This window comes from Coregonus clupeaformis, unplaced genomic scaffold (genome assembly GCF_020615455.1).
Source record: "Coregonus clupeaformis isolate EN_2021a unplaced genomic scaffold, ASM2061545v1 scaf0822, whole genome shotgun sequence".
In the NCBI taxonomy this organism is placed as follows: Eukaryota; Metazoa; Chordata; class Actinopteri; order Salmoniformes; family Salmonidae; genus Coregonus; species Coregonus clupeaformis.
Genome location: NW_025534277.1, coordinates 157,727 through 170,304, shown reverse-complemented (window position 1 = coordinate 170,304; position 12,578 = coordinate 157,727). Strand labels below are relative to the sequence as shown.

The 12,578-nt window shown below is 50.0% G+C and overlaps 1 protein-coding gene across 1 annotated transcript in view; it reads left to right on the top strand.

Moving 5' to 3' along the window:
* Nucleotides 1-12,578, top strand: part of LOC121560360 (ladinin-1) — a 104,785-nt gene that overhangs the window by 44,632 nt on the left and 47,575 nt on the right. The window contains exon 7 of the mRNA XM_045216846.1: nt 11,362-11,405. Within this exon, the coding sequence (XP_045072781.1) occupies nt 11,362-11,405 (44 nt within the window). The remainder of the gene's footprint in view (nt 1-11,361; nt 11,406-12,578) is intronic.

Below are 12,578 nucleotides of genomic sequence, written 5' to 3'. Positions count from 1 at the left end.
TATTTTCTTAAAATCAACCACATTAATCCGCTTTACAATGGGTGTAGAGCCTAACTTGCATACATACGCAGCGAGTGAGTTTCAAGTTTGGGAAGATCATTTTCACCATAAAAACTGCACCTTTATAATAAAAGCATTACATGCATAATCACATTTGTGGTCACTTTTGAGAATGCTGTTTTCCTGCTAATGGAACATTCATGCTTATAGCCTACTGCCGTGTGCGCATTGCTGTGCTTATAATGTGAAGAAATAGCCTAATAGTTTATCAACATTTTAAGCGAAACGTTCTCATCTGTTGCGTCAGGCTCATTGCTTAAAGTTTTTTTGATGCTAGTGGTTGTATTAATTTGGGATCTATCGCATCCAACAACTGTCCCAGACTATGTTTGGAATATTTATTTCTCGCACAGAATAGAATAGGTCAACTTTTGTACTATGGGGGATAGTAGATTGACATAGGCTAGTGCTTTTGCTGTTCGTTAGGCCTACTCATCTTGTTGGCTGATGAAAAGTAAATGTGGACAGTTCTTCCAATGTCTTCAATATGCACCTTGGAATTGGATAAGGACACGTGAAGTTGCGTCCCCGAAGTGTCTTTCTTCACTTGTAGCCTGTGAGAAAGACCCGATGATGGAGAGCCATGTGATGAGAGGTGCTTCGGAGCGTGCAGCACTCAGGGAGAAGGGCACAACGCAGCACTCCGGGCCAAGGGCACAACAGCCATTGGCCGCAAAAGTCATGGATGTTTTTAGGGGGATTATGGCCACACAAAGGGGATGCCGCCGGGAAATTCGAGGCAAATTGTGAATGAGAGACTGATGAAGTGTGTGCAGCCTGCGCAATAAACAAAGCAGAGCTCATGCCTTTCATGAAACGTTTTTCAAATCATCATAAGAGTCGCATCATGCAGCCATAGAATGTATAAAAAATCAAAACATATAGCCCAACCTTTCCATCTGTCCTGGCATATTTAACCCCTGCTAGCACCCATGAGAACGATAACACACCCACGAACACAGAACACAATACCGGGTCGTTACATAGCCCCCCCCTTTCTAAACCCTAGCCCCTAGGGTTACAAAACAAAATCCTTAAAACGACCCGGAGGTCGCATCAGTCTCTTGTGTCTCCCCTTGACTCTCACCGGTGGACCCCCAGAACACTCATCTGCCCCAATGTCATTTCCAGCGCCCTCCGAAGAGGCAGCCCCCGCCCCAGGCTCAGGTTGCGCTAGAGTCTCCTCGCTAGACTGTCCCCGTGTGCTCACATCAGAGTCCTCACTTCCATTCCCTACCGTTTTCCTCCCTCTGTAGGGGCGCCAATCGGTCCCGGTGGACCACCACCTTCCTGCTCCGTGGGGAACCTCCACCCGGTACGTCACCTCCCCCACTCTCTCTATCACCAGACACGGCCCCACCCAGGCACTGTCCAGCTTTGGGCACCGCCCCTTCTTGCGTGTGGGGTTGTGAAGCCACACGCGTTCTCCCGCTCCAAAGTGCATCCCCTTAGCGCGTGAGTCATAGTGGCGCTTTTGGCGCATTCCTGCGTTCTCGAGTTGCTCTCTTGCGAAGGTGTGAGCCGCTTCTAACCGGTTCTGCAGACGACAAACATAGTTCGGGCCAGGCAAAACCGCGTCGTCGTTATCAGGAGGGTGGCCAAACGTCAGTTCGGCTGGGGTGCGCAACTCACGACCTAACATTAGTAGCGCTGGGGAGCACGCAGTCGATTCTTGAACAGCCGACCTACATGCCATAAGAATAAACGGTAAGTGGGTGTCCCAATCTCTCTGGTGTTTTGAGATAACGATAGCCAGCTGTTGTGCTAATGTTCTGTTAAATCTTTCCACCAGCCCATCACTCTGGGGGTGAAGAGGAGTAGAACTCTGAGAACACCCGTGACTCAAAGTTTCTCCCCTGGTCGCTGTGTATAGACTGTGGCACCCCAAACCGACTGATTATTCCCCCTACCAACGCATCAGCTACTGTTTCTGCCTCCTGGTCTGGGAGAGCGTAAGCCTCTGGCCACTTGGTGAAGTAGTCCATAGCAGTTAGAATCCACCTGTTACCGCTGTCTGTGATTGGAAACGGTCCAACTATGTCTACCCCCAGTCTCTCCATGGGCTCCCCTACTGGGAATTGTTGTAGGAGGGGTGTGACTGACCTGGAGGTCCTTTCTTAGCAGCACACTCGTCGCACTGCCTGCAAAAGTCCTCCACATCCCCCCTGCGCCTACTCCCCCGTGAAGCTGCTGTAACACGCTCCCTTGCAGCCTTTTGGGCATCACTACCTGCCATGTAATTTCTTCAGTAGCTGGCTTTTTCCACCCCCTCTGGAGCACTCCCTCAGCCACTCTAAGGACTGAGAATTTAGCCCACAGTCCTTTGGTGACTGGTGATAGAGGGGCTACTTCCCCCCACGGCGGTCGTCTTCTCTCTTCCACCCACCCCAGAACAGGACGCAGCTCTGCGTTCTCCTCCTGGCGACGCCTCCACTACCCGACATCCACAGCCTCAAGCTCCCGGCACTCTGTCACCCTCAGCTGACTCACCGTGGCGGTGACTCCCTCCTCCATGCACAGTTCCCTCTCTCGCTCCACCCGTTTGGCGCAGTACCCACAGCCGTCCTCAGCACACGGGCGGCGGGACAAGGCGTCTGCATTGCTGTGGCGAAGGCCGGCCCTGTGCTCCACCTGGAAGTCGTAGGGTTGCAGCTCCTCCAACCAGCGGGCGATCTGACCCTCTGGCTCCTTGAAGGAGAGAAGCCACTGCAGGGCGGAGTGATCCGTCCGCACCACAAATGGCAGGCCCCCCAGGTAGTACTTGAAATGGCGTACTGCTGCCACGACAGCCAAAAGCTCTCTCCTTGTCACGCAGTAGCGTTTTTCATCCTTATCATAAGTTCTGCTGTAATAAGCTACTATGTGCTCCCCGTCAGAACCACGCTGAGCCAGCACAGCCCCCAAACCCTCATTGCTTGCGTCGGTGTCCAGGATAAATGGACGGTTTGGGTCTGGTGAGGACAGGACAGGGGCCTCCACCAGGGCACGTTTGAGGGCCTCAAACGCCCGCTGGTGCTCTTCGGTCCACTGAAAAACAGTGTCCTTCTTGAGAAGGTGGTTCAAAGGAGCTGCTATCCCCGCAAACCCTTTCACAAACCTATGATAGTAGGATGCCAGACCCAGGAACCTCTTAACCTCTTTTTTTCCCCTTGGAATTGGCCACTCCCTCACAGCCTCCACTTTGTCTGGCATCGTGCTGATGCCCTCACCACCCAGCTGATGACTCAGGAACGCCACCTCCCTTTGCATGAAATGGCACTTTTCCGGGTGTAATTTTAGCCCCGCCCCCGAGATCCTCTCCAACACTCGCCTAAGTGCCCCCAGTGCCCCCTCAAACGATGTGCCGTGCACCAATATGTCGTCTAGGTACACGACACACTCGTCTCTCGGAACCCCCGCCAGCACTCTGTCCATGAGCCTCTCAAAGGTGGCAGGAGCATTACAAAGCCCGAAGCACAGCACCTTGAACTGCCAATGGCCCCTATCCGTGGAGAAGGCCGTTTTTTCACATGCCCCTGGCGAGAGGGGCACCTGCCAGTAGCCACTGCGCAGATCAAGGGAGGAGAACCACGAGGACCCTCTGACGTGGTCTAGCGACTCATCGATCCTCGGTATGGGGTAAGAGTCTTTAGTGGTGACGGAATTTAGGCCCCTGTAGTCCGCACAAAACCTACGTTTACCCCCTTTCTTAGGCACCATGACGACCGGCGCAGACCATGGGCTATCTGATGGCTCAATGAAATCAGCCCGCAACATGTCAGCAATAGCTGTGGCTGCTGCTTCCCTCTTGGCAAGGGGAATGCGACAGGGCCGAATTTTAATGGGTTGGGTGTCCCCAGTGTCGATGTCGTGCTGAACCAGGTGCGTTTGCCCTACCTCATCTTCCCCCCAAGCGAAGCTATCTTTAAAGTCAAACAGCAGCTGCTTTAACTGTCTCTGTTGTCTCTCATCCAGACCTTGACAGTTTTTCAGCCACACAGCCTCAACGGCGTCGATAACTTCCTCCTTCCCCCCGTCGGGCTGATGGGGTGAAGGAGCCAGTGTGTTTTGGGCTACTGGGCTGCCTGTGCTTGCACCATTATGGGGAGTGAAGGTTGTTGCCGCCGGAGACAGCTGCTGGGATGGCACAACGACCAAGGGAGCAGCCGGGACGACCAGTGGAGTTTCGGCAAGCTTTGAGGAAGACTGAGGGACAGCCCTGCCCCCTGCTGGCCCTCCCGAAGGCGACATTCCCACTGTGGGCCCCCCCGACAGCCTCAAAGTGCCCGAAGCTAAGTCCAACTGAGCCCCACAGTTTTTCAAAAAGTCCATTCCCAGTATACAGGGGTCCTGTACCGCTGCTACCCACACCGGACACCCCACAGTTCTCCCCCCCACAGTCACAGACAACCGACACTTCCCTAACATGGGGACTAGCTCCCCCGTGACAGTCCGTAGCTGGACAAGGGTCGGCTCCACCCGCACCCCAACAGGTAGTATGTCTGGTCTCACCAGGGTTACTGTAGAGCTCCGTGTCCGACCAGGGCCAAACATTCCACCCCCTCTACCTTGACGATGACATTGCAGAAGTCCCCAATGGTGGTACGTCCCACCACAACTACCGGACTAGGAAACACGGTGGCAGCTACACCCTGGGGAAGCAGGTCCCCACCCTCTTGCCTGCGCTGCTGGGTACCTCTTCTGCTTACTGTGGGTTCGGGGGCGGGGGGGTGGGCCCGCGCTGCCCCCTGCGCGAGAACCCGCTGTCATTTCCCTGGTGACTGGAGAATCTGCCACACTCCCGCTGAATGTGGCCAGGCTGGCCACAACCCCAGCAGACAAAGGGAGTTGAGCTGACACTGCGATGTTGTCTGGAGCCCCTCTCAATGACAAGCGAAGCGGTCTTGACTAACCCGCCCAACTCGTCGACCCACTCTGGTTTGGTGACCCCCGGCACCCGGCCGCCGCTGCTCTCACCTCTGGTTGACTGGCAACCTCCACTCACTCCCTCACCCCAGATCAGCTCCCTCTTCCTGGCTATCTCCACTGCAGCCCGCAGAGATGCTGGGTCCGACATCTGAACATGCTTACCCAGTTCGGTGGGGAGAGCGCTCTAATAAAACTGTCCCGTGCCAGCTCGTCTTGCACCCCAATCGGCATAGTTGCATAAGCCCGCCTGGTCAGGCTCAGAATATCACTTGCCAACGCCTTTAATGATTCCCCCCTGAAGTCTCTTTTTGTTACTCAGTTCAATCCGCAGCATGTTGGGCTGTGCATCGCTGCCAAACGTGCCCCCCAATGCCTCCACTAGCGCACCGTAGTCGCCCCTCTCGTCCGGGGCTAGCGTTAGCAGGCATTCCGACGCCTCCTCTGCCAGGCTCAGGGCAAGCTGTAACCCTTTCGTCTCGTCAGACCACCTCCCGGCTCTAGCCAACAACTCGAATTGAGTGAAAAAAACGTCCCATTTACCTTGTCCATTGAACTTTGGAAGTTTAGCCGCTACCGTGGCTAATGGCAATAGGGCGCTGCCATCTCTGTTTACATAAGGAGGCCCAGCCATTTCCGCACGCAGTGACGTCGATATCTCCGTCGCTGTGACGTCTGTTCTGGTCGAGCGGTATGAAGGAAAACCCGCCCGTTCTGCCATCTTGCTGACTGACAATTTAACTTCCGCCATGTGGCTCTCCAGCTCTTCTACAGCCGTCGTCGCCTGACCCTCCCGACCGGGTACACCCGAGCCCACAACGGACACTTCGTCCGACTCTTCCTTAATTTTCCGCCTCGCCCCGATCATCATGACCGTAGATGCGAGACACGCTAAAGCCAACCACGGCCTATACTGAAACAGCTAACTCGCCTAATCTCGATCTATCCCGTCGTTCGAAAGCACTTCTGACACCAATGTAATGACCCAGCTGGGTCATAAAGTAAAAGAGAGACGGGCACCAGGTTTACAGGCAGAACACAGGTTTATTCCTGAATGGGCTATTGTTCAGGCCACAGCCCACGCCGCTAAACCTCGAACGTACACAAATATAACATGTCAAGTTAAGGGTCCCGAACAGAAGAGAGAGAGATGAGACCGTAACCCCTATTTAAGCATTCCAAAACCCCGCGGGATTACCCATCATACCCATCATACCCCCCCAACCTTTCCATCTGTCCTGGCATATTTAACCCCTGCTAGCACCCATGAGAACGATAACACACCCACGAACACAGAACACAATACCGGGTCGTTACAATACTATAAAATAATATAAAATAATGCCACGGAATTCTAAGAAAATCTTGTCTGCTAAATGAACTAGTGTAGCCCACAGCCACATGGCATAGCCAGATCAGGACCTAACATAAGGACAACTCAGAATATGTTATTCTGTTCTTCTGAAATAGACTACATTTTCTTCATATCATCTTTCATTAGACCTGTCTATAATAAATAATGGATTTATTGTGATGGTGTAAGCTACATTACATGGATTTATTAGACTTAAAATGTAGATGTTCCAAAGGTCTGCATCAGTGGCTTGTAGGCTGTGCGTGGAAGCCAGGAGATGCTAAATGTGTTTATGTTAATTAACGGTCAATTACCGAAATGTCACGACCGCCACCGCCCTAGGGTGGGCCATCCTTTAGAGTTGGAGGGTTACTTTCTACTTAAAACCTGGAAATCAAATGATCCTCCATCACTACGAATCACTACAAATCAAATGTATTATTATTTAATATTGAAAAGGTGTGGGCTACGGAGAAAAATAGAACAGTGCAATTTGAGGCCATATGGCAAAGAGTGCTACAAGGACTGGAAAGTTCCAGAGGATGAAGGATGAGGGGGGTGTGGTTGAGACATACATGATGTGTATGGTAGCAGTGGGATTAGGGGGTGTGGTTGAGACATACATGGTGTGTATGGTAGCAGTGGGATTAGGGGGGTGTGGTTGAGACATACATGATGTGTATGGTAGCAGTGGGATTAGGGGTGTGGTTGAGACATACATGATGTGTATGGTAGCAGTGGGATTAGGGGGGTGTGGTTGAGACATACATGATGTGTATGGTAGCAGTGGGATTAGGGGGTGTGGTTGAGACATACATGATGTGTATGGTAGCAGTGGGATTAGGGGGTGTGGGTTGAGACATCACATGATGTGTATGGTAGCAGTGGGATTAGGGGTGTGTGGTTGAGACATACATGGTGTGTATGGTAGCAGTGGGATTAGGGGGTGTGTGGTTGAGACATACATGATGTGTATGGTAGCAGTGGGATTAGGTGGGTGTGGTTGAGACATACATGATGTGTATGGGAGCAGTGGGATTAGGGGGGTGTGGTTGAGACATACATGATGTGTATGGGAGCAGTGGGATTAGGGGTGTGTGGTTGAGACATACATGATGTGTATGGTAGCAGTGGGATTAGGGGGGTGTGGTTGAGACATACATGATGTGTATGGTAGCAGTGGGATTAGGGGGTGTGTGGTTGAGACATACATGATGTGTATGGTAGCAGTGGGATTAGGGGGGTGTGGTTGAGACATACATGATGTGTATGGTAGCAGTGGGATTAGGGGGTGTGGTTGAGACATACATGATGTGTATTGTAGCAGTGGGATTAGGGGTGTGTGGTTGAGACATACATGATGTGTATGGTAGCAGTGGGATTAGGGGTGTGTGGTTGAGAGCATACATGATGTGTATGGTAGCAGTGGGATTAGGGGGTGTGGTTGAGACATACATGATGTGTATGGTAGCAGTGGGATTAGGGGGGTGTGGTTGAGACATACATGATGTGTATGGTAGCAGTGGGATTAGGGGGGTGTGGTTGAGACATACGATGTGTATGGTAGCAGTGGGATTAGGGGGTGGTTGAGACATACATGATGTGTATGGTAGCAGTGGGATTAGGGGGGTGTGGTTGAGACATACATGATGTGTATGGTAGCAGTGGGATTAGGGTGTGTGGTTGAGACATACATGATGTGTATGGTAGCAGTGGGATTAGGGGGTGTGGTTGAGACATACATGATGTGTATGGTAGCAGTGGGATTAGGGGGGTGTGGTTGAGACATACATGATGTGTATGGTAGCAGTGGGATTAGGGGGGTGTGGTTGAGACATACATGATGTGTATGGTAGCAGTGGGATTAGGGGGGTGTGGTTGAGACATACATGATGTGTATGGTAGCAGGGGATTAGGGGGTGTGGTTGAGACATACATGATGTGTATGGTAGCAGTGGGATTAGGGGGTGTGGTTGAGACATACATGATGTGTATGGTAGCAGTGGGATTAGGGGTGTGTGGTTGAGACATACATGATGTGTATGGTAGCAGTGGGATTAGGGGGTGTGGTTGAGACATACATGATGTGTATGGTAGCAGTGGGATTAGGGGGTGTGGTTGAGACATACATGATGTGTATGGTAGCAGTGGGATTAGGGGGTTGTGGTTGAGACATACATGATGTGTATGGTAGCAGTGGGATTAGGGGGGTGTGGTTGAGACATACATGATGTGTATGGTAGCAGTGGGATTAGGGGGGTGTGGTTGAGACATACATGATGTGTATGGTAGCAGTGGGATTAGGGGTGTGTGGTTGAGACATACATGATGTGTATGGTAGCAGTGGGATTAGGGGTGTGTGGTTGAGACATACATGATGTGTATGGTAGCAGTGGGATTAGGGGGTGTGGTTGAGACATACATGATGTGTATGGTAGCAGTGGGATTAGGTGGGTGTGGTTGAGACATACATGATGTGTATGGTAGCAGTGGGATTAGGGGGGTGTGGTTGAGACATACATGATGTGTATGGTAGCAGTGGGATTAGGGGGTGTGGTTGAGACATACATGATGTGTATGGTAGCAGTGGGATTAGGGGTGTGTGGTTGAGACATACATGATGTGTATGGTAGCAGTGGGATTAGGGGGGTGTGGTTGAGACATACATGATGTGTATGGTAGCAGTGGGATTAGGGGTGTGTGGTTGAGACATACATGATGTGTATGGTATTAGTGGGATTAGGGGTGTGTGGTTGAGACATACATGATGTGTATGGTAGCAGTGGGATTAGGGGGGTGTGGTTGAGACATACATTATGTGTATGGTAGCAGTGGGATTAGGGGTGTGTGGTTGAGACATACATGATGTGTATGGTAGCAGTGGGATTAGGGGTGTGTGGTTGAGACATACATGATGTGTATGGTAGCAGTGGGATTAGGGGGGTGTGGTTGAGACATACATGATGTGTATGGTAGCAGTGGGATTAGGTGGGTGTGGTTGAGACATACATGGTGTGTATGGTAGCAGTGGGATTAGGGGTGTGTGGTTGAGACATACATGATGTGTATGGTAGCAGTGGGATTAGGGGGGTGTGGTTGAGACATACATGGTGTGTATGGTAGCAGTGGGATTAGGGGGGTGTGGTTGAGACATACATGATGTGTATGGTAGCAGTGGGATTAGGGGGGTGTGGTTGAGACATACATGATGTGTATGGTAGCAGTGGGATTAGGGGTGTGTGGTTGAGACATACATGATGTGTATGGTATTAGTGGGATTAGGTGGGTGTGGTTGAGACATACATGGTGTGTATGGTAGCAGTGGGATTAGGGGTGTGTGGTTGAGACATACATGATGTGTATGGTAGCAGTGGGATTAGGGGGGTGTGGTTGAGACATACATGATGTGTATGGTAGCAGTGGGATTAGGGGGTGTGGTTGAGACATACATGATGTGTATGGTAGCAGTGGGATTAGGGGGGTGTGGTTGAGACATACATGATGTGTATGGTAGCAGTGGGATTAGGGGGTGTGGTTGAGACATACATGATGTGTATGGTAGCAGTGGGATTAGGGGGGTGTGGTTGAGACATACATGATGTGTATGGTAGCAGTGGGATTAGGGGGGTGTGGTTGAGACATACATGATGTGTATGGTAGCAGTGGGATTAGGGGGGTGTGGTTGAGACATACATGGTGTGTATGGTAGCAGTGGGATTAGGGGGGTTGTTATTGTCTGGTTGTTATTGTCTGGTTGTTTATTTCTGTTCCCGCTCAGCCCAGTCAAAGCTATTCGCTGCTCTGGCACCCCAATGGTGGAACAAGCTCCCCCACGACGCCAGGACAGCGGAGTCACTGACCACCTTCCGGAGACACTTGAAACCCCACCTCTTTAAGGAATACCTGGGATAGTGTAAAGTAATTATTATAGGTGTCTGGTTAGACTGTAAACTCTCCTTCCAGACTCACATTAAGCATCTCCAATCAAAAGTTAGATCTAGAATCGGCTTCCTATTTCGCAACAAAGCCTCGTAAAACTGACTATCCTACCGATCCTTGACTCCGGCGACGTCATCTACATTCACTTTATACAGTACATCTCTGATCTTGTCAATACATTTTTTTTACTTACTGTGAAGTAAAATCTTAATAGGTATCATCATAAAAGTACATTACAGTATATATCATATTTTATGTTTTTTCTTCAGACATACATTTTAATTATGTAGTTTTCCAAATCTGTAGTTGGATTAAAGTATCAGTAAAATCTATTTTAACAAATGAGAAGAGAATAATACCAAAAGTAAAGTGAAATTACTTTATGAATATGTATATAATAATAATAATAATAATAATATATGTATCTAGATGAAACACTGATTAAGTTTAGTGAAAAGTGACTGTATGATTTTGTGTTATACAACTGCCTTTTTGATGATCTGTTTTGAGTTTTGTGAAAATGTATCACATACTTTATCACCAAAGAAAATGTGCTCAGAGTTTTGAGTTTTGTACCCACGAGTTGTGAAAATGTATCACATACTTTATCACCACAGCATTTGAAACAAACTGTAAGTTAGGGTTAGGGTTAGGGTTAGGGTTAGGGTTAGTTATATAACAGTGTCTGTGTTCTCCAGGGTTAGGGTTAGGGTTAGTTATATAACAGTGTCTGTGTTCTCCAGGGTTAGGGTTAGGGTTAGTTATATAACAGTGTCTGTGTTCTCCAGGGTTAGGGTTAGGGTTAGTTATATAACAGTGTCTGTGTTCTCCAGGGTTAGGGTTAGGGTTAGTTATATAACAGTGTCTGTGTTCTCCAGGGTTAGGGTTAGGGTTAGTTATATAACAGTGTCTGTGTTCTCCAGGGTTAGGGTTAGGGTTAGTTATATAACAGTGTCTGTGTTCTCCAGGGTTAGGGTTAGGGTTAGTTATATAACAGTGTCTGTGTTCTCCAGGGTTAGGGTTAGGGTTAGTTATATAACAGTGTCTGTGTTCTCCAGGGTTAGGGTTAGGGTTAGTTATATAACAGTGTCTGTGTTCTCCAGGACCAGACCGAGGACCAGGACAAAGCAGCACATTTCCAAAGGAAGTAAGTCTGGTGAACACATTTAAAATGTTTTATACTGACACTATAAGAATATAATAATATAATAATAATGTCTGTCCGTAACCCCTAACCTCTAACCCCTAACCCCTAACCCCTAACCCCTGACCCTGTCCACTAACCCCTAACCATAACCATGTCCCCTAACCTCTGACCCTGTCCACTAACACCTAACCTCTAACCCTGTCCACTAACCCCTAACCATAACCATGTCCCCTAACCCCTGACCTCTGACCCTGTCCACTAACCCCTAACCATAACCATGTCCCCTAACCCCTAACCCTGTCCACTAACCCCTAACCATAACCATGTCCCCTAACCCCTGACCTCTGACCCTGTCCACTAACCCCTAACCATAACCATGTCCCCTAACCCCTGACCCTGTCCACTAACCCCTAACCATAACCATGTCCCCTAACCCCTAACCCCTAACCCTGTCCACTAACCCCTAACCATAACCATGTCCCCTAACCCCTGTCCACTAACCCCGTCCACTAACCCCTAACCCTGTCCACTAACCCCTAACCATAACCATGTCCCCTAACCCCTGACCCCTGACCCTGTCCACTAACCCCTAACCATAACCATGTCCCCTAACCCCTAACCCCTAACCCTGTCCACTAACCCCTAACCATAACCATGTCCCCTAACCCCTAACCCTGTCCACTAACCCCTAACCATAACCATGTCCCCTAACCCCTGACCCTGTCCACTAACCCCTAACCTCTAACCCTGTCCACTAACCCCTAACCATAACCATGTCCCCTAACCCCTGACCCTGTCCACTAACCCCTAACCATAACCATGTCCCCTAACCATAACCATATCCCCTAACCCCTAACCCCTAACCCTGTCCACTAACCCCTAACCATAACCATGTCCCCTAACCCCTAACCCCTGACCCTGTCCACTAACCCCTAACCATAACCATGTCCCCTAACCCCTAACCCCTGACCCTGTCCACTAACCCCTAACCATAACCATGTCCCCTAACCCCTAACCATAACCATGCCCACTAACCCCTAACCATAACCATGTCCCCTAACCCCTAACCTCTGACCCTGTCCACTAACCCCTAACCATAACCATGTCCCCTAACCCCTAACCCTGTCCACTAACCCCTAACCATAACCATGTCCCCTAACCCCTGACCTCTGA